We start from the raw sequence: 18,850 nt of genomic DNA, 5'->3' as shown, positions 1-18,850 counted from the left end.
AAAGAATGGTGAGGCACAAAGGAACAAAATACACAGAGAAGAAGGAGATATCAAAATGGTATTGTACAAGAGTGAAACTGAACAGGAGTATACCATCAAAATAGATGGAGTAGATATTGACATTAACGGTGACTCAGGGTCACATGGTACAGTAGTAAGCAAAAGAATATGGAAGAGCGAATTGGCTTTAACACTAGGGAATATATTGGAAGAAGCTGACACGTCCCGGGAAACAAACACTGGCAAAGGCATTATTTTGATTGGAAGGAGAGAGATGAATTTGAGTTACAGGGAGAGAAGCATATGGAGTAAAGTGTATGTTTCGGAAGAAGAGTTCTCCGTTCTTGGAGGGGATGAGGAAATGAAATTAAGAATAACGCAAAGTCCTAAAAGTTCAGAACCTATGGGTAGGCTGACTAAAATCAAAAGTAGACAAATTACCAAGTTGGAGATGTTGAGGTTGAGAACACCATTATCCAGGGACGGAGTTGGAAGGACAAGGGCTGGTGGGAGGAAGGAGCAGATAAGAGAAACAGCAGTTGACAAATTCAAAAGAGAACAAAATACTTCCGGGAGAAAAGAGGTGGAAGGAAATATAAGGAAAAGTTTCAGAACAAAAGAACTTGTTAATAAAGGAACATGGGTGGTAACACGACCCACGAGGACAGAGGAAGACCTTTGTAAGTCCACCTGCCACAGTGCTGTGAAAACGTGGTGCTCTACTGCACTAGCCGAGTCCAAACCTATGACAAGGGTGAAATGTTCTGTTGACATTGATCGAGGCGGAGTTGATGGTCAGAGTCTGATTGATTCAAAGTGTAACAAGCAAGGAGAGTACTTGAACTGGTTATATAGCGAAGTGACTGAGATGGAAAGGGAGGAGGCACACAATAATGTACGTTACCCGCACACCAAAGTACCGTTAGGAGGGAACAGGATGTTTACAGAAGGCGGGAGAGGATATGTGTTCATAGACCCAGAAGATTCAGCCACATTCACCAGTAGAATGGGTTTGAAGGAATCGGGGGAAAGACCGGTCTTTGAGGAGGCACGTACCGAAGGATTTACCAGTGGTACTGAGTGCAACAAGAGAACTGTCGTAAGACCCGATGCTGATCATTATGATGAGAAGGAAACTGGATATTTGAGTTGGTGTAGACGCAGCGTTACATGGTCCAGGAAATTTCCCAAGAAAAAGAATTATAAGGGTGGACACCCGCCTGGTTGGAGAAGTGGTACAAGTTATGGCGGACTAGAGCAAAATTGTTAAAGGGATCGCTGTGGCCAGTTGCACTCTGAGGAATTAGATGAAGAGACTAATTGGGCAACCCTTCCCACCTACGCCCACACCATGAAGTATACTTAGGGGGTGCTCCGTTGCATTTTGGAATTGCGAGTGAACACAAGTTCAGGTTATCGGCAGCCCTACTGTTTCTGATTGATACGTTCTTCCTTCCATGTGGGTGGAAGGGACAGACCTTGGGATGGGCCCACACGGATCAAACGAACATTGTTCAAGTTAACCCAACTTGCCAATTGATAATGGGTGAGAACTATGGTAACCAGAGTCTACATCATTCCTCGAGGACAGATACTTGTATTACTAGGGGCATGTTGTTTCACAGACACTTGTTTAGAATTAAGGGGTGGTCGGGGAAGACGGGAAGTGGGGGCGTCTAGTCCAGGTAGTTCCCGTCACCATTAGATTTTACCAGGAGGGTGAAGGGGATTTAGAGTCAGTTTACGGTTGGTAGGAAAGGGGGGGCAGAGAAGAGAGAGCCTCAGGAAACCATCCACCCATCTCTGGATTATACCACCCCAACCTGACATAGATATTTTAATAGTTATTAAGGGGCTCTCTGCCATCTTTGGTAGAGGCCATGGGTTCATTCTTTCAGGTAGACCCAGGTGTTTAACTGGGGCCAGGGTCTTCGGTGCAGGACCCACTGTTGTGCTCCATTGCGTATATGTTGTTATCTCTCCCTCCTGTGTTCACCTGTCTTCCTCTCTCTTACTTATTCTCTCTCTCTCTCTCCCTCCCCCGCACTTTCCTTTTCTCCACTCCGCACCCATCTCACTTGTCTCCTGCCCTTCTCCCTATCGCTCCGTGGTCTCCCTAGGGAGGATGATGTGTTGTAACTTATCCCTTGGCTCCTCCCACTCCTTCCTGTTCCCCCCTTACCTCCTTCCCACTTGGTATGGCCTGTGCTGTCACTTGAAGGCAGCAGTAGAATGTTCGGTTGTTACGATCCTGTCAAGCTGGGAGCACCTATGTTAAATAGAACTGAATAAAGGTTCTTGAATCTTACCACGTGTGGACTGTCATTACTACACAATGCTTTAAGAACTGTTTTATTCAACATCTGCAAGGGTAGCTGTCCTGAGTTTATTTACTTACTACAGTGCCTTACATAACTCCAATGTCATCTTGCAGCCACAACCTCTAACCATTTTTCCTTACCCTCAACAAAAAACAGTTGGTTCGTAATTGCAATCTTCTGTATTACGAGAGGGCTTGTACAGAATACTCTGATAAGCCTGGACTGCTCGTGCCAAGCTAACAAGGGGGTGAGCATGGGTTATCTCAGAGGGTTTCCCCCTTAGCCTGACTTGAAGCAAGGGACAGTGTACCTACCTCTGCTAACTAGAGACCCCCAGTTCTAACATTAACCTTCTTCAGTTTGTCCCTCTGAAGGAGCCTGGACGCATTGCTTGTGTCCTTTCACTGCTCTTGTTTCAGGTGCTATTTTCTTTAAGCATTACGCGTGGGTTTGTGTGTGTGTGTGTGTATATTTTCCTGGTGTACTTCTAACCCTCTGCCACACTCGCTCGTGTTGCTCTTTCGCTGTTCATGTGCTTCTCACCACCCTCCTCCTTGGAGCCCTGTGTGGATATCTTCCCCGCGCTGGTTTTCCTCGAGCTCCATATTGCACTCGCTCTCATCTATTTACTTCTGACATTGCTCTCTCTTCATTTGCTACCACTACCCAAGCCCTCCATGTTCCTTTCTCTTACCCTGCGTGTTGCTTTACCCCCATGCCATTGTGCTGTTTCTCCAGCCCTCTGTGATTCTGCATACCTTCCTCCATATTCTTTCTGCCACCAACAGTAAAAAAAAATATTTTTGCTTACTGTTCCAATTTGAATTGACAAACAGAAAGTGACACAAAAGGACTCTTGTTATCTTGTTAACAGACTTATGATTAGTGCATGCGCCTACAAGGCTATGCGGATCGTTGCGCTGTAGGCTTTTTTTTTCTTTTTTTTAAACTGAGTAGTACAAAACTTGGGGAAATGTACAGCATGCTTAGAACGATTGGCAAAGTAAATAGATCTCACAGGGGAGACCGAATGGCTTTGATAAAGCTGGTCTTAAATAGGCATATTTTAGTTCGAAGTAGCTACAACTCAGAGCCATCATCTAGGCGAGGCGCTCAACTCGCTGTCATCCTCACTGACTTAATGGTCTATATTCATTAGAATTGTGTATTGCTTATAGGACCTATGTAAATGTGATTGTAACAGTATTTTGTATACTTTGCTTTTGGTTATACTATGCATCGTGCCTTTCTTGACCCTTTCATGATGAGACTTTTCTGGACAACTTTAAGGCACGGTCTTTTATACAGCAATAGGAACACTAGCACACTGAGTTAGGACTACATCTCATACGCCCAAACACTGCTTACTGATGCACAGTAGAATTAAAGGCTTTCGAGCATAAATCATACCACTTAGAACCAACATATACACAGATCAACAATGAAGAACATTCATGCTTTGGTCACCCACCTTGCACAATGATGTAAGCAGTTGAATGAACAGTATCAACGCTGTTAGTTGCAAAGCAAGTATACTCGCCACCATCAGCCTGGTTCACATCTTGAATATAGAGACCTCCAAATGGAGTTATGGTGATGCGAGGATCATTCGACAATGGAGTCCGGTCACCTCTTGTCCATGTGATGCGTGGTTGAGGCTGGCCAGTAGCACTACATTCCAAAGTGATGCTTTCTCCTACCAGTACCTCAGTGTTTTGTGGCTGAATCACAAAAGTGGGCCTAACTGTTTAAGGAAAAATACACACATATATTAGACTTTAATTTGCCAAATACAGATATAAGAACATTAGACAGGTCTATTGTGAGAGGCATAAGAGCAGCAGTGGGGTAGACCTTTCAGGATTTGTAGACACAGGGAATTTAAAATAATCTAGTAAAACTGTTGTTTGTCATGTTGTCAACACTCACTTTTACTTGCTTATTGTCGGTCCCAATACTACTGCACCTATCACCCTGCTTTTCATATATTGACTACTCTTCCATAAAACACTCTTCCATAAATCCTGACCACACTGGAGATATCTGGGATGACACTTTCCTGGCACCTTTCTTACCTCCAGATAGATAATACATTATCTTATAGCAAGGAACCAGCAACCTTGCTGCCTCTTCCTACAGTTGCAATCCAATGCTCCATTTTGGTTTGATCTTCTTATTCACCTTTTAGCCTACTTTTCTTAAGAAGATCATCTCTACATTTAACTTTTAGGATCATCTATCAGCTAATAACATCCAAAAACACAACACCTTCCGTGTGTATTCTAAATCCCCCCCTCCCCCCAATTTAGACATCCTGCATTGCTTACAGTCCCTCTATCACTAGACGGTGACACACTCAACCAAGCAAATACAAAATTACGAATTCACGTAATCACTTCCAGTATCATTTATCACCTCATTTACTACATTACCCCACCTAAGATACTCAAACTTTGAACCGTCTTTTATACTGAACTGACTCTTTCTACCTCCATTGGTAAAAGTGGCACTACTTTTTATTTGTATTACATTTTTTTATATAATGCAGCTCCAACAAATAAATATGTCAGCGTACTTTTCAGAGGTAATGAATAGGTGGAAACATTTCCAACATAAGAACGTGATGGATTAAATAAGTATTTGCTAAATTTTAAGTGAAGGGAAGAAGGTGCATAGATGGTAGAGGAGAAGCAAAGTCAGGACTGGAGGAAAAGAGGAAAGAAATCAAGTTGTTGCAGGAGAGTAAATGTGGATTAGGGAATAAGGTGAAAAAGTGGTTATGGAGCATATTTATTTATTTCACATTTTTAAACTGCTCTGCATGCTGAGAAGTCTATACATGGTTCTAAACTAAATAGTAATCTCACAGATGCAGTAAACTGCTTGATTGAATTACTGTTGAACACTGAGCACGTTTATTGATTCAGTGCAGTACAGAAATATTAAGTTTTAGTTGAGTCATCTAATGTTTATATCAAAATATTTGTGTACGAGATGTGTTTCTCTTTGAATACTAAAAAGGTTACCAATTAAAAAATAAAAAACAGGAAGAATGCACGTTTTACTAAATGGTACAAATAGGGTATCAAAAACCTATTTGACTGAATAGCACTAATATTTTAGAAACTATTTATTCATATTAAAAATAGGCAATTTTTTAATGCAGAAAGAGAAATAATATTCCCGATAAAAACACCTTAGATCTTTGGCCAAGGTAAAACCATTTTGATGTTAATATGCTAAAATCTCGAACTGTAAAATGGTGTTCCTCCCAAAACGCAATAAACTAGCCAATGTGATAAACAACGCTCTCTGAAGCCGAATCACAGAGAGGCACATACCTCTGAATACATGCCGCGGTTCTATGCAGAGTCGTGATGCATGACTTGCTCAATCAATACTTCCAGGCACATGAGCGGACTTCCAAATAAGGCACATGTAACTATTTGTCTCACATAAATTAGATGTATTGAACTGTTGTCCCTTCTCAATCGATTGAGCATTTGTAGTCTGGGGAAATTAGTGCAATAATAAAAATATACATGTGTTTCCTATTGTATTTCAAGGGAGGTTTGCTACATTTGCTTTCAATTACCATGAGCACTCCTTTAACAGATCCCTAGGAACAGCTATGTGCACTCTACGGGGAAGTTACTCAAACTTTAGATAACTTCTGCACAAGTAGATAGTGTTTGAATAATGTTTAAAAGACTGTAATAAATCATTTAAAATGATTCATTAAAATCAACATCGTAGTGAAACAAACACTAATTTGGTAGATAAAAATATAGTTTTCATTTTATCTTAAATCCATCATTACATTATTATTTTTTTCGTTGCGCTACCAAGCTTTAGTAATAAATATGAACAAAGTATGAAAGGAGTGTGTTGCTAAAGCACATAACAGAAATGTTGCCACTTTATCTTTTATTGATACTTATGAAGAGTTCATTCACCTGAGTTTCTGGGCATTATATAAGAAAAAAACTAAGATACAGAATTCAAATGCACACTTCTAATAGTGAAGTTCAAAAAGAATAAATTACAATATAGAGCTCTTTTCTTGAGAGCTGGAGTTTCTTGGTTCTGTAGTTTAAAATATGATATAGAATTCAAAAGTACACATTTAATAGGGAAGGTAAAAAAAAAAAGAAATAACACGTTACTTACCTTCAATTAGGCTCGTTTTGGTGAATACTCTAACCGTGATTTCCTGACCATAGAACATCCCCAGATGCCAACCTGTATGCCTGGAGAGTCATGCTATCTCCATACCAAACAGAAGCAACCAAGCTTAGCCGCATATAAGCACCAGTCCGTACCCTTGATGTCCGTTTCATACATCTTTCCCTTTCTGTGCCCTTCACACCATACTGGGCTGCCAAGGCAGTAGTGCTTCGTGAACCTATCCCCCAAAACCCACATCGTAACTTGGCAAATATAAAGAACAGATAAACCTTGTGCAAATTCAGGGAAAGATGCCTTGGCAGAATGAGCTCACAGCTGTCCTGGGGCTTGCTTCTTGGCCAAGACGTAGCAGATCTTGATGCAGAGGATTATCCATGGTAACAGGGTCATCTTCTGATCAGCCTTCCATTTCTTTGCTTCAGAAGACCAAACAAAAAGCTGATCTTCCAAGCCAGTGGCCAATCAATGTAAAAATGTAAAACCCTTTTGGGGATTAAGTGATGGAGCCTCTCCTTTTTAGGTCGAGGACTGTCGCACTGCGTAGCAGTGTGGGCGGAGTCCAAGATTTAATGTTTCCTAGAGGGGGCTTGAACCCGCCCCTCTTCTCCATTAGCTGGCCTCGTAAATGCTGGCAAGCCATTGGAGGAGAGGGGAGTCACTCCCTTTAAGCTCCGTGTTTTATAGGTTCTTTCTATCTTGACGTCTTCAGTCACTCAAACCTAAAAAACACGCCCCCCAGTCTGAAAAGGAGGGATCCCCTCCCCATCCTTATGCAAAGAAGTGCTTGCACAAATCTGTACTATAACTCCCTGAATGTATAAGCTTGTTAAAAACACAGGCACAGCACTATGCCTCCTCAGTAACATTACGGTGTCAGGAGACCTGAATTTTAATATAACGAATAGTTCCCGCCAGGCATGTGTCCTGAATTGGTGTGTTAGCTAGGAAAGCTATTGTAGCTCCTTTTTTCCTAGTAGAGTGGGCACTCGTCCCCTCTGCTAGTTCCTGCCCTGCCTGCTTGTGGCAGAACTGTATTGTTTGGGCGATCCATCGCGCAATTGTTTCTTTAGTTACGGGTTTCCCCATGAAACTGTTACTGAAGGACACCGAGATCTGCTTTGTTTTCCTGTGTTCCTTCGTTCTTTCAATGTAGTGAATGACTGCCCTTTTGGCGTCCAGAATGTGCAGTGCCCTTTCAGCTCTTGTTGCTGGTTTTTGGAAGAAACTCGGTATCTGTATAGTCTGATTCAAGTGGAACCTTGACACCACCTTTGGCATGAAGTGTGGGTCCGTTCTCATCACCACCCTATCGCTGTGTATCTGTATGTAGGGTTCCTGTAGCGTTAGTGCCTGCAGTTCGCTCACTCTGCGCAGTGAAGTGATTGCTACCAGGAATGCTGTTTTCATGGTTAGCATTTCTAGGGAGGCCTTGTGAATTGGTTCGAAAGGTTCCTTCATGAGTTCCGTTAGGACTAGTTTAAGGTTCCATGCAGGTGGTAGCACCCTCTTTGGCGGTGTGATCCTCTTTGCTCCCTCCACGAATCTCTTAATGACCTGTGATGTGAAGAAACTCTTGCATGTTCCTCCTCTTGTGTAAGCGACTATCTCTGCCAAGTGAACCCTCAGTGAGGATGAGCTCAGATTTTTGTTGAGCAGGTGCGTGAGGTACTTTAGCACTGTTGAGTCCTTTTTCATCTTATTGTGTAGCTTTTCCCTCCTGCACCACAGTGTAAATCTCTTCCATTTCGCTACGTAGCGCTTCCGTGTGCTGGGTCTTCGTGCCTCCCGAAGTACCCTTAGGGTGCTTTCTGGCAGTTTCAAATGTGCAAACTCTATGTCCTCAGGAGCCACGCTACGAGGCTCAGGCTCTCTGGCTCCGGGTGCAGCACTTCTCTGTTTTGCATGGAGAGTAGGTCTTTTCTTCTCCCGAATCTGTGGGGTGCACTCTGTGTCATCTCCATGATCTGCGAGTACCATGTCTGCCTGGCCCACTGTGGTGCGACCAGTATCAGGGTCATGTTGCTCGTTCTGCACTTGTTGAGTACCTTGTGTATCAGCGGTATCGGGCGAAAAGCATAAGCAAATGTCCTGGACCAGTCTATCCATAGGGCATTCCCCAGGGAGCCCTCCCCAGGCTGCCTGGATGCGAAGTTTTGGCATTTTGCATTCTGGCGTGTTGCAAACAGGTCTACCGACGGTGTCCCCCACCTGTCGAAGAGCCTTCTCGTCTCTTGTGCATGGAGTTCCCACTCGTGGGATGCCGATGTCCGTCTGCTGAGCCAGTCGGCTTCTAAATTGTCCTTTTCTGGTAGATGTATGGCTAGCAGGTCTATCTTGAGTGGGATGGCCCATCTCCATATCTCCTGCGCTAGTTTCGAAAGTGGGGCTGATTGTGTCCCCCTGCTTGTTGATGTAAAACATCGCTGTTGTGTTGTCTGTCTGGATCAACACTCTCTGGTTGTACAGTTTTGTTTGGAAGGCCATTATGGCTAGGAAAACTGTCTTCAACTTCAGGTAATTGATTTGTCTGACCGCATCTGCTGGTGTCCACAGGCCTCTTACTTTGAGTTTCTCCATGTCAGCGCCCCATCCCCTCTGGGACGCGTCTGTGGTAATAGTCACTGTTGGCGCTGGTTGCGTCAGAGGCTTCCCCCTTATGTTCCCCATGTTCCACCCTGCCATCTCTTTCTGCACTGCGTGCGTTACAACCACTAGATCCTCCCAATGACCTGTAGCTTGTGACTATTGCTCCTGTAGCCATTCCTGTAAAGGTCTCATGTGGAGCTGTATGTTTGGCACTAGGTGTATGCATGATGCCATCATGCCCATGATTTTGCTCGCTGTCCTCACTGTCTGAGCTTGCCCCTTCTGGTAGAGCTGCGTCTCCCTCACAAGCACTATTGTTCTCTTCTCGCTGGGGAACACCTTGCTCTGTAAGGTTTCGATCTATGCTCCCAGGAAGATTTTTATTTGCTCTGGTTCCAAGGAGGATTTTCCCCAGTGGATGGAGAATCCTAGGTTTATCAGTGTGCTGGTCATTCTCTGTGTGTGCTGCTTGTACGTTTTGTATGAGCTTGCTTTTATCAGTCAGTCGTCCAGGTAAGGGTACACGTGTATCCCTTCCCTTCGTAGGTGTGCTGCGACTGTTGCGAGGCACTTTGTGAAAACCCTTGGTGCCTATTTGAGATCGAACGCCAGGGTTGTGAACTGGTAGTGGTCTTCTCCGATGATGAATCTGAGGAGGTGCTAGTGGCCCCTGTTCATTGGGATGTGCAGGTAGGCATCTTTTAGGTCTATGGTGACCATGAAGTCCCCGCCTTGCAATTGAGGGAGTATCTCTTGTAGGGAGGTCATCTTGAACCTTTGCGTTCTTACAAACTTGTTTAAGAATCTTAGGTCCAGGATGGGTCTCATAGTTACGTCCACCCTTGGTACCAGGAAGTATGTGGAGTATACGCCCTTGTTCATTTCGCTGTAAGGTACTGGTTCTATGGCTTGTTTTTGCAGGAGCTCCTTTGCTTCCTCCTGAAGGGGCTCTAGGTCTTTCCTTGCTAGTTGCCTTCTTCTTGATTTCCTGTCCGTTGGCTTTCCTTCCAACTCTATGCAGTACCCGTACTGTAGGATGTTGACTACCCATTTGTCTGATGTTATACTCTTCCACTCCCTGAAGAAGTGTTTCAGTCGTCCTCCCACTGGTCTTACATGTATGGAGGTGTCTAGTTCGCGTAACTCCTGTCCGATGTGTTTGTGCTCCACCCTGGGAGTTTTTGCTCGGGTGGGCACATGGAGTTTTATTGAGTCACTTCGAGGCGGGTTGCTGTCCCCCTCTCTTATTCTGTCCACGTCCATTCCCTCTCCCGCGAAAGGACTGGCCTCTTGGTTGGTACTGCCAGGACTGTTTTTGCTGCCCCTGCTGTGTCTGGGTGTCTGCTCGGTGGGCTTGTTGGAACGCCTGGTGTGATGTTCCTGGCTGGTTTCCTCCCCTCCCGTTAGGTCTTCGTGACGGGGTGCCCCTTTTAGTACCTCTGAACTGCAATGCCCCCATGGATCTTGCAGTCTTGTTATCCTTCTTCAGTTGGCGGAGTTTCTCGTCAACTGGGGCCCCGAACAGCGTTTCTCCGTTGATCAGTGTGTTGAGGATGCTGTGCTGCACTTGTGGCTTGAAACCCGAAATCCTGAGCCAGGCTTGTCTTCTCTACTTGATGCCCATCATCATGAGCCTGCTGGAGGTGTCTGCTCCGTCCAGGGCAGTCTTGAGGCAAGAATTGGCTACATTCTTCCCATCTTCGACAAGGTTTTCAGCTCTTTGCTTGAATTCCTGGGGCATGTTCTTTATTAACTGGCCCAGCTCTTCCAGGATTTGGTATTGGTGCCTGTTGAGCAGTGCATTGGAATTTGCCATGCGCCAGTGCATTGCGGCATTCTGTTCAATTATTCTCCCCACCAGGTCCATCCTCTTGCTTTCTTTGTCTGGAGGTGGCCCAGAAGTGGTAGGCACATTGGCCCTCTTTCTTGCCGTGCCTACGATGATGGAGTCTGCTGAGAGGTTGTATGACGATCCATCGCACTTAATCGCATCGCGGTAGTTTACATCGCCGTCACTACATCGCAATTGCACTCACATCGGGCATTTTTGCATCGCACGACGTTTCAACGCAAATGCAGCCATGCAATAGGATCGCGCGTCACATCGGCGACCTTACATCGCACAACATGACAACGCGATGGTTTAGCCCGCACGTTCCAATGCGCTGTAGCCAATGGGTTGTTGGGGGTATATATTGTGTTGCCCGCCGTGAACTGTATCTTCCATTACTCAGATTGATATCCCTGCTCACTGTCACCAGGCCTTATTTTGCAGCAAAATATAGCGGTGCATTAAATATAGTGATCACACTAGAAAAGCTGCAAGGGGCAAGATTTTTTCAGTTTCAGCCTGGAGTTTGCGCCGGATTATCAACATTTCAGAAAAACCATGAAATAATGTACCGCAACATGCACTCCTCCATGTGTTGCACGGAGCCCTGCACAGTATTGTTTACTGGTTGGAGGGAAGGCCACTTCCTGCATGGTTTGAGAGGCTTGGCATACTGAGAGCGTGCGGCCCACATTTATTTTTTATTTGCTCACGCTTTAGCTTTACACATATTAAGCTAGTGCCCGATTGCCGATATTGCTGTTCTGCACCCCCGTGCGGGGCTGTGTGAGCACTGCTGGTACTTCAGTGTTGCTGCCAACTTAGGAGGACCTCGGTACCAGCCTCGCCGCTCCCCGACGTCCACTTTACGAAGGGAGGTGGGGGGGGACACACTTCCTACACTGCTCGACAATGCTCACTATGGGCTATTCTCTCCGGCTGCCGGGCCGAGCTGGTCACCACCGGCCCGGCGTTACACCAACCATTTTGGTTTTCACCCGGGGGCTGGCTGTTCTCTCCGTATAGGGGGGGGGCTTCCATCATCCAGGGGAGCTAGGCTTCACCACCACTCCTCCCAGACACTGGGGTTCAGGTGCCCATGGGGGAGGAAGTACGAATAATTTCCCCACAGGTGGTACGGCGCTGGAGGTCGTCTGTTGGGCTGCATTAATAATTTTTCTTGTTAACCACAAATTTCCATTGTTGTATCTGCACTGCAGTAAAAATAAATTAATTGTGTAACATTTAGAAGCAGGAGCCTAAGCAAATTTGAATGTACGTTTTAAAAACATTATTGTTTCCCTAGTTTTTGTGTGCCCTTCTGCCTAAAGTTTCCTTCGTTTTTCGTGCACCCCAGCCCTCTGTTTCCACTGTTTTTGTGTGCCCTCCTACCTAATGTTTCCTTCGTTTTTCGTGCACCCCAGCCCTCTGTTTCCCTCGTTTTTGTGTGGTCTCCTGCCTGTTTTTTTTTGTTAAAGTGTTATGTTATGCGATTTTAAATAGCGTGAACTTTACACCAAGGTGTCAGAGCGCTTTACATAAGAACCAGCATCAAAACAGAAGAACTTTGCGTTGCATTAGACATCCATCCACCCCACCCACCCATCCACCAATCCCAGCCCCCGCCCATCCATCCACCCATCCATCCATCCACCCCACCCACCCATCCACCAATCCCACCCGCCCGCCCATCCATCCACCCACACGCATCGCACCCACCCATCCATCCACCAATCCCATCCATCCATCCATCCACCCACCCATCCATCCATCCATGCATCCACCCACCCCTCCCACCCGCCCCTCCATCCATCCATCCATGCATCCACCCAACCCTCACACCCGCCCATCCATCCATCCATCCATCCATCCACCCCACCCCATCCATCCACCAACCCCACAACATCCATCCACTCACCCACATCCACCCCACCCACCCATCCACCAATCCCAGCCCCCTGCCCATCCATCCACCCCACCCACCAATCCCACCCGCCCGCCCATCCATCCACCCACACGCATCGCACCCACCCATCCATCCACCAATCCCACCCAGCCGCCCACCCACCCTCCCACCCATCCATCCACCCAGCCACCCACCCATCCATCCACCCATCAGATGTTTATAAAATATGATCTCCTGACTATTATTTGTATTGAGCTTCAATGTACTTTAATAAAGAAGTTGCGCTCAAAAATCAGATTCTGGTCGCATATGCGCAGGTGAAATAAACAATTCCAATCCCCGTATATCATATCTGTTTGCAACACAAGTCTCTTAAATAAAGAAATGCTCGCTCCTGACTACTATTTGTATTGAGCTTCAATGTAGTTAAGTTCCGCTCAAAATCAGATTCTGGTCGCATATGCGAGTGGATGATTGGAGGCTCGAACCTTCGTCTCTTAAATAATGGAGGCTCGAACCTTCGTCTCTTAAATAAACAAATGCTGCTTCCCTTGTTTGCAACACAAGTCTTTTAAATAAACACACGATGTAATCGTCTACAAATGCACAAATGCTGCTTCCCGGTATATGATATACTTTTGCCACTCGTATATTCACGATGTGCCACTCTTAAATAAACAAATGCTGCTTCCCTCGTAATTCCCGGTATCTAATATGTTTTTAAATAAATATGTCTTAAATAAACAAATGCTCCTCCCGATGCACTGCCACTCTTAAATAAACAAATGCTGCTTCCCTCATAATTCCCGGTATCTAATATGTTTTTAAATAAATATGTCTTAAATAAACAAATGCACGTCCCGATGCACGATGTAATGCTGCTTCGCTTGTATATTCACGATGTAATCGTTAACGAGGTCTATGGCAATGCGATGCACTTGCATGCGTCCTGCTGACATGCGATGCGATGTCGTCCACGATGTAATCGCCGCGATGCAATGTCAGCACGATGCGATATATCCGTTGTAAGCGGCACTTCCCCTGCTGAGACCGATCACTGAATGTAGGGTGGGTCCTTGGAGGAATGTTTATACTTTTTCTCCGTCCTGGGAGTGATGGCTTTGATTGTATCTGGTTCTTTGAAAGCCTCTTTTGCCTGTGCCATGACACTGTCGAGCATGGGCAGGAACTGGCTCCTTGCTTGTGTAGGGAGCAGTGTCTCGAGAAGTCTGCTTTCTGCTTTTCTTTGTCGAGTTTTACTTTGAAAACTGAAGCAGCATTCCTGATGACTGTGTTGTAGACTCCGATGTCATCTGGCCTCGAGGGATACGTGTCGATGGCTTCCTCTGGGCTTTCGGTGTCGACGTCCTGCCAGTCTATTTCTTGAGTTTCCGAGGATGCAGACCCGAGGAGTGTCCTGCGGTCGTCGTCTCCTTCATCCTCGTAGTAGGAGGCCTCCTCCTCTTCTTGGTCGTCGAAGGTCTCGACGCCCACCGACTGTCCTTCGACGTCGTAGTCCTCCTCCTCCGTTTCCTCGACCCACTGTAGCCTAGGTTTCGTCGGGATTGTGTATTCCTTCATCCTGGCGTCGAAATCTTTTTTCCGCTGCAGGATGTTTTCCATCTCTGCCTCGAGGCGTCTTTTCTTTTTCTCCATTTTGTCCGTGTGGTCTGCGTCGAATGAATCGTCCGCTCTTTTCGGCGCCGAGCCGACTTTCGTTGGCGAAGGTTTCGGTGCCGAGCTGGCTCTCGGGTCCTTCGTCGGTGTGGAGGCGCCCTTCGGGTCCCTTTCCCCCGGCGTCGAACGCTCCTTTTCGGGGGCGATTTTCGACGTCTTCTGCTGTTCTCCAGCTCTCAGCGCCTGGGAGTCCTTCTCAGAGGATCCGCTGTATCTTGGTGTAGCCGTGGATGCCAAAGTTTTTGGTGTCGGCGCTTTCGAGGTTTTGCACTCAATTTTTCGAGACTCGGGGTCTCTCGGTGCCTTAGGGGCCATAAAGTCTCCTACCTTCTTTGGAGTCTTCGTAATATCGGTCTCTACGACCGTGTAGCCGTCGTGTTCGGCAGCGGCGTTGTCCTCCTCGTCTGATTATAGCCCCAGGTCTCGAAGGGACGGTGGCTGTCCCTTGCCCTGCATGGTGGCGTTGGCTATCCTCTGTCTCTTTCTCACTCGAAGAGTCTTCGGCGTGAAGGCGGAGCAGGCGTTGCAGTCCTCGCTCTCGTGGTCGACCGGGTGCTGGTCCTTCTGCGCGTACTTGTGGTGGCAGCTACGGCAGAATTTGAAAGGAGTGTTGTCCATCTCAGGCATTCAGGGGGTCCCCTGAGCTTGCATTCTCCGATGGACGTCGAAGTTCTTGAAGTTTTTCTTCTCCTTCGTCGTCCTCTTCGATGATGTAGTCTCTGTAGTCTTCTCAATCTCTATTCTTGCAAAAAGGTGCGTATTTTCTTCTTCTTTCTCCAAAAATGTCTGGAGCCCTTTCGGGAAAGATCCAGACCCAACCGCGGAAAAAAGAATCTGATGATGGCGCCCAGGAGTGGGAACTTCCGCAGGAAGCGTGCCGACGTCACCGGAAATACACCAAAGGTGGGACGTCGACGCCCACCTGGGCTACGACAAAAAAAAGAAAGAAAAGACTACGAATCCGGACCCAACCACAAGACCGCAGAATAATGCACAGCATAGTGAATCATGAAAGATTCACGCTGCAAAACGTATTTTTATAATGGAATCGACTAAACTAGTCCAAGCAGGAATATTGTGTTACAAACCAGGCCTGATGTAAAGTAACGCACTGGGTGTGGTCGGGGAATACAAAGGGAAGCAAGCACCTGTTGCAACGCGTGTTTACGTCTGAGAAAAGGTCGGCGGTGAATTATTAGAGGCAAGAGGACAAGTGAGAGCCCAACCAGACAGGCACCCCAGGTTGGGGAAAGGGGGTGCTGCAGGGTCAGTTTCTGCGAGTTTGGGAGCGGACCCCTCCCCTGAGAGGATGCCCCGACCTCCCAAGAGAGTGTCCTACCCCTTCCCCGGTTTCCTCAGGGCCAGCCCCGGAAGGCCTCGGTAGGTTTAGCCAGGGCGGCTCGACACCTGTGATGAGGTGCTGGTGAGTGCAGTGATGGTGGGGGTGGGGCAGCCGCCCATATAAGCCCTGGAGGGGGAACGAACCGGAGACTCCTCTTCTTGGGCCGGGCTGCAGGCGGAAGCTTCTTTTGGTGCAGGTAAGTGCAGGAGGATTATTTTTGTCACAGGCTCCGCTATTTGTTTACTCTCTGACTGGAGTTTTCAGGCGCTACTATTAGGTTAGTTTGTATCCTGTCTGCCTACATTCAAGACATCTCAAATTTAGATGGGTTTTCCCCCGTTCTTCTGTAAGGGGCGCACTATTTTGTCTTCACCCATGGGCGCTGTGCTGCTGGCTCGGTTTCTCTTGCTTCTCCTGATAACTCTTAACTCTAGGGAAGAGTTTTGTTTACACGAGCGGTACCTTTAATGCTCTCTGCTGAAGCGCTATCCTCGGCGTTCTGCACGTAGCACCATCAAAGGTACGCGAACCCAGGCCGGTTCAGCCGCTCCGCAGGTAGGGGGTCTTTCTCAGATAGGAGGCGCCTCTGAGTAACGGGGAGGGGGGGTCCGGTCCTAAGTGCCCCGGCTTGAGGTAATGCGCCGCTGCCTGGACCTAGCCTCCCTACGACATGGGCGTCACTGCCTGGCACTCCAAGGCTCGTGAACGGGCTGGTGCAGATTATGGGGTGGGTGCGGGTTTGTAGGATTGGGACACACTAGCAGTGCCTGGGTGCCCGGGCACAGTCTCTGTGCGTGTGTGTGGCTCTGTGTGTGTGTATGTGTGTGGCTCTGTGTGTGTGTGTCTCTGTGTGTGTGTGTGTGTGTGTGGCTCTGTGTGTGTGTGTCTCTGCGCGTGTGGCTCTGTGTGTGTGTGTGTGTGTGTGTGTGTGTGTGTGGCTCTGTGTGTGTGTGGGGCTCTGTGTGTGTGTGTGTGTGTGGCTGTGTGTGTGTGTGTGTGTGTGTGTGTGTGTGTGTGTGTGTGTGTGTGTGTGTGTGTGTGTGTGTGTGTGGCCCTGTGTGTGTGTGTGGCTCTATGTGTGTGTGTGGCTCTATGTGTGTGTGTGGCTCTATGTGTGTGTGTGGCTCTGTGTGGATAGCTTTTTTTGTAAGTGGCTCTATGTGTGGGTCGCTCTACCTGTGTGAGGGTGGCTCTGTGTAGGTGGCTGTGTGTGTGTGGGTGGCTCTATGTGAATGACTGTGTGGGTGGCTCTGTGTGTGTGTGGCTCTGTGTGGGTGTAAATGCAATAGGTCATGCATATGCGAGCAATTGAGCTATTGGCATTGTAAATGACAATGCCATTTATTTAACGACTAAGCTATTGGCAATGTAAATGACAATGCTAATTATTTAGGATTTAAAAAATAAAAAAACAAAAAAATAAAAATGTCATGAGCAATGCCATTAGCTCTACCTTTAATAATGCTGAGACCATTACATTGTAAATGCTTGTTTGAAGGGTGGGCAGGAGCAAAGAATGGTGCCAGGGTAATCAATTCCCCAACACAGAAGGGGGTCACAATGTTCAGTAAGAAGGCTACCCAAGTTCTCAGCTAATCTGTTTCGGAATAAGGTGGTGATGGGCAGTTGCTTTGAAAACACCAGCTGTTCACTCAAGTGAGGAGATGAAAAACTCACGCTGTGGAAGAGTTTTCAAAATAAGAAGATGCAGCAAACAATTATGTGAAGGCTCGAAGAAGATACACATGAAGAATTTTATAGGTAAGATCCCACTTGGGCATCACAGACAGTTTGGGAAGTGTGATTTAAACAAGACATGTTGGTCTGGCAAACGTAGATAGGCCAAAAGTGCTGACAACCTTTTAGAGTGCCACTGCAAGGCCTTGATTGGCTACCGACAATACAAACAGAAAAACATCAGACAGCTTGCTTCACTTGTAAGTGGTCGTGAAAGTGCATCTGTAAGTGATGACATCAACCTCTTCAAATAGCAAATAGAATGTAATGAATTGTCAGTGTTCAATATGCATGCATGTAAGTTAAGGGGGTTTGAGTGGGGGGCCCTGCCATGTTTCTTAGACAGGGAGTAATCCCAAGGTGGAAGCCTAATCAAAAGGCAGATGCTCATGTTTAGAAGTTCTGAGTACCACACACTCCTGGCCCAAACTGGGCAATTAGGATGACTTAGGCCTAGTCATGCTTAATCTTCTTCATAATTCAGGAGAGCTCGAGGTGGAAAGGTGTGCAGAGTCACTTGTTCCAATTCAACCAGAATGAGTCTCCTAAGGAGTGCTTCCGTAGTTACTTCAACGCAAAAAACTGTTGACACTGTTCTCAATGGTTATGGAAAGATATAATTTTGAGAGGTTGGCATTTATCACCAATCAGATAAAATGTTCTCAGTTTGTCCACCCTGTCATCCAGGGAACCTGCCAGGTGATTGGCGAACATGTTCCAGTGCTCCAGTCACCTCAATCCAAAATGATAGCCCGTAGCTCAAACAGGTTGATGTGGAGCTGGTTCTCCACAGGAGACCAGAGGCCCTTGATTTATACTTCCCTCAGATGAATCCTCCCAACCCTGAAGCAATGCTTCCGTCACAATAGGCAGTTCTCAGTGGAGGAGGGGCGTGGCCTGCTGGAGGACAAATTGCGATTACTTATCTACCACTGCAGATCTCAGGCCATCATCTCAGAGACCTTGACACTGAGACCCACAACAGATTTCAGGTTTCACTGAAGGTCCCGGATGTGACAAAGTGGATGCACAAGGCTAAGAGGCCAAGAAACCTCCAAGCCACTGTTGAAGTGGCTCTTGTGATGCTAACATGACAGAAATTAAACTTAGGTTCCAAGACAGCAAAGTTTCGAGGTTATTAAAAGTGAAAGCCCATGACTGCACAGGAAAGTGCTTGGTAATGGAACTACTCGCAAGTGAAAATAAATCAGAATAATATGAGTATTCTGGAATCTCATGCCCTCAGTGCAGCTAACTGGTAA

The 18,850-nt window shown here is 46.6% G+C and overlaps 1 protein-coding gene across 2 annotated transcripts in view; it reads right to left on the bottom strand.

The window, feature by feature from the left end:
• The window catches only part of PXDN (peroxidasin), a 582,246-nt gene that overhangs the window by 192,886 nt on the left and 370,510 nt on the right, over window positions 1–18,850 (bottom strand). For both annotated transcript variants that reach the window (XM_086926391.1, XM_086926392.1), the window contains one exon: window positions 3,793–4,065. In XM_086926391.1, the coding sequence (XP_086782517.1) occupies window positions 3,793–4,065 (273 nt within the window). The remainder of the gene's footprint in view (window positions 1–3,792; window positions 4,066–18,850) is intronic.

The sequence above is a fragment of the Lissotriton vulgaris genome, chromosome 6, assembly GCF_964263255.1.
Source record: "Lissotriton vulgaris chromosome 6, aLisVul1.2, whole genome shotgun sequence".
Classification (NCBI taxonomy): Eukaryota; Metazoa; Chordata; class Amphibia; order Caudata; family Salamandridae; genus Lissotriton; species Lissotriton vulgaris.
The sequence above is the reverse complement of the archived record's forward strand: the minus strand, read 5'-3'. Positions and strand labels throughout refer to the sequence as shown.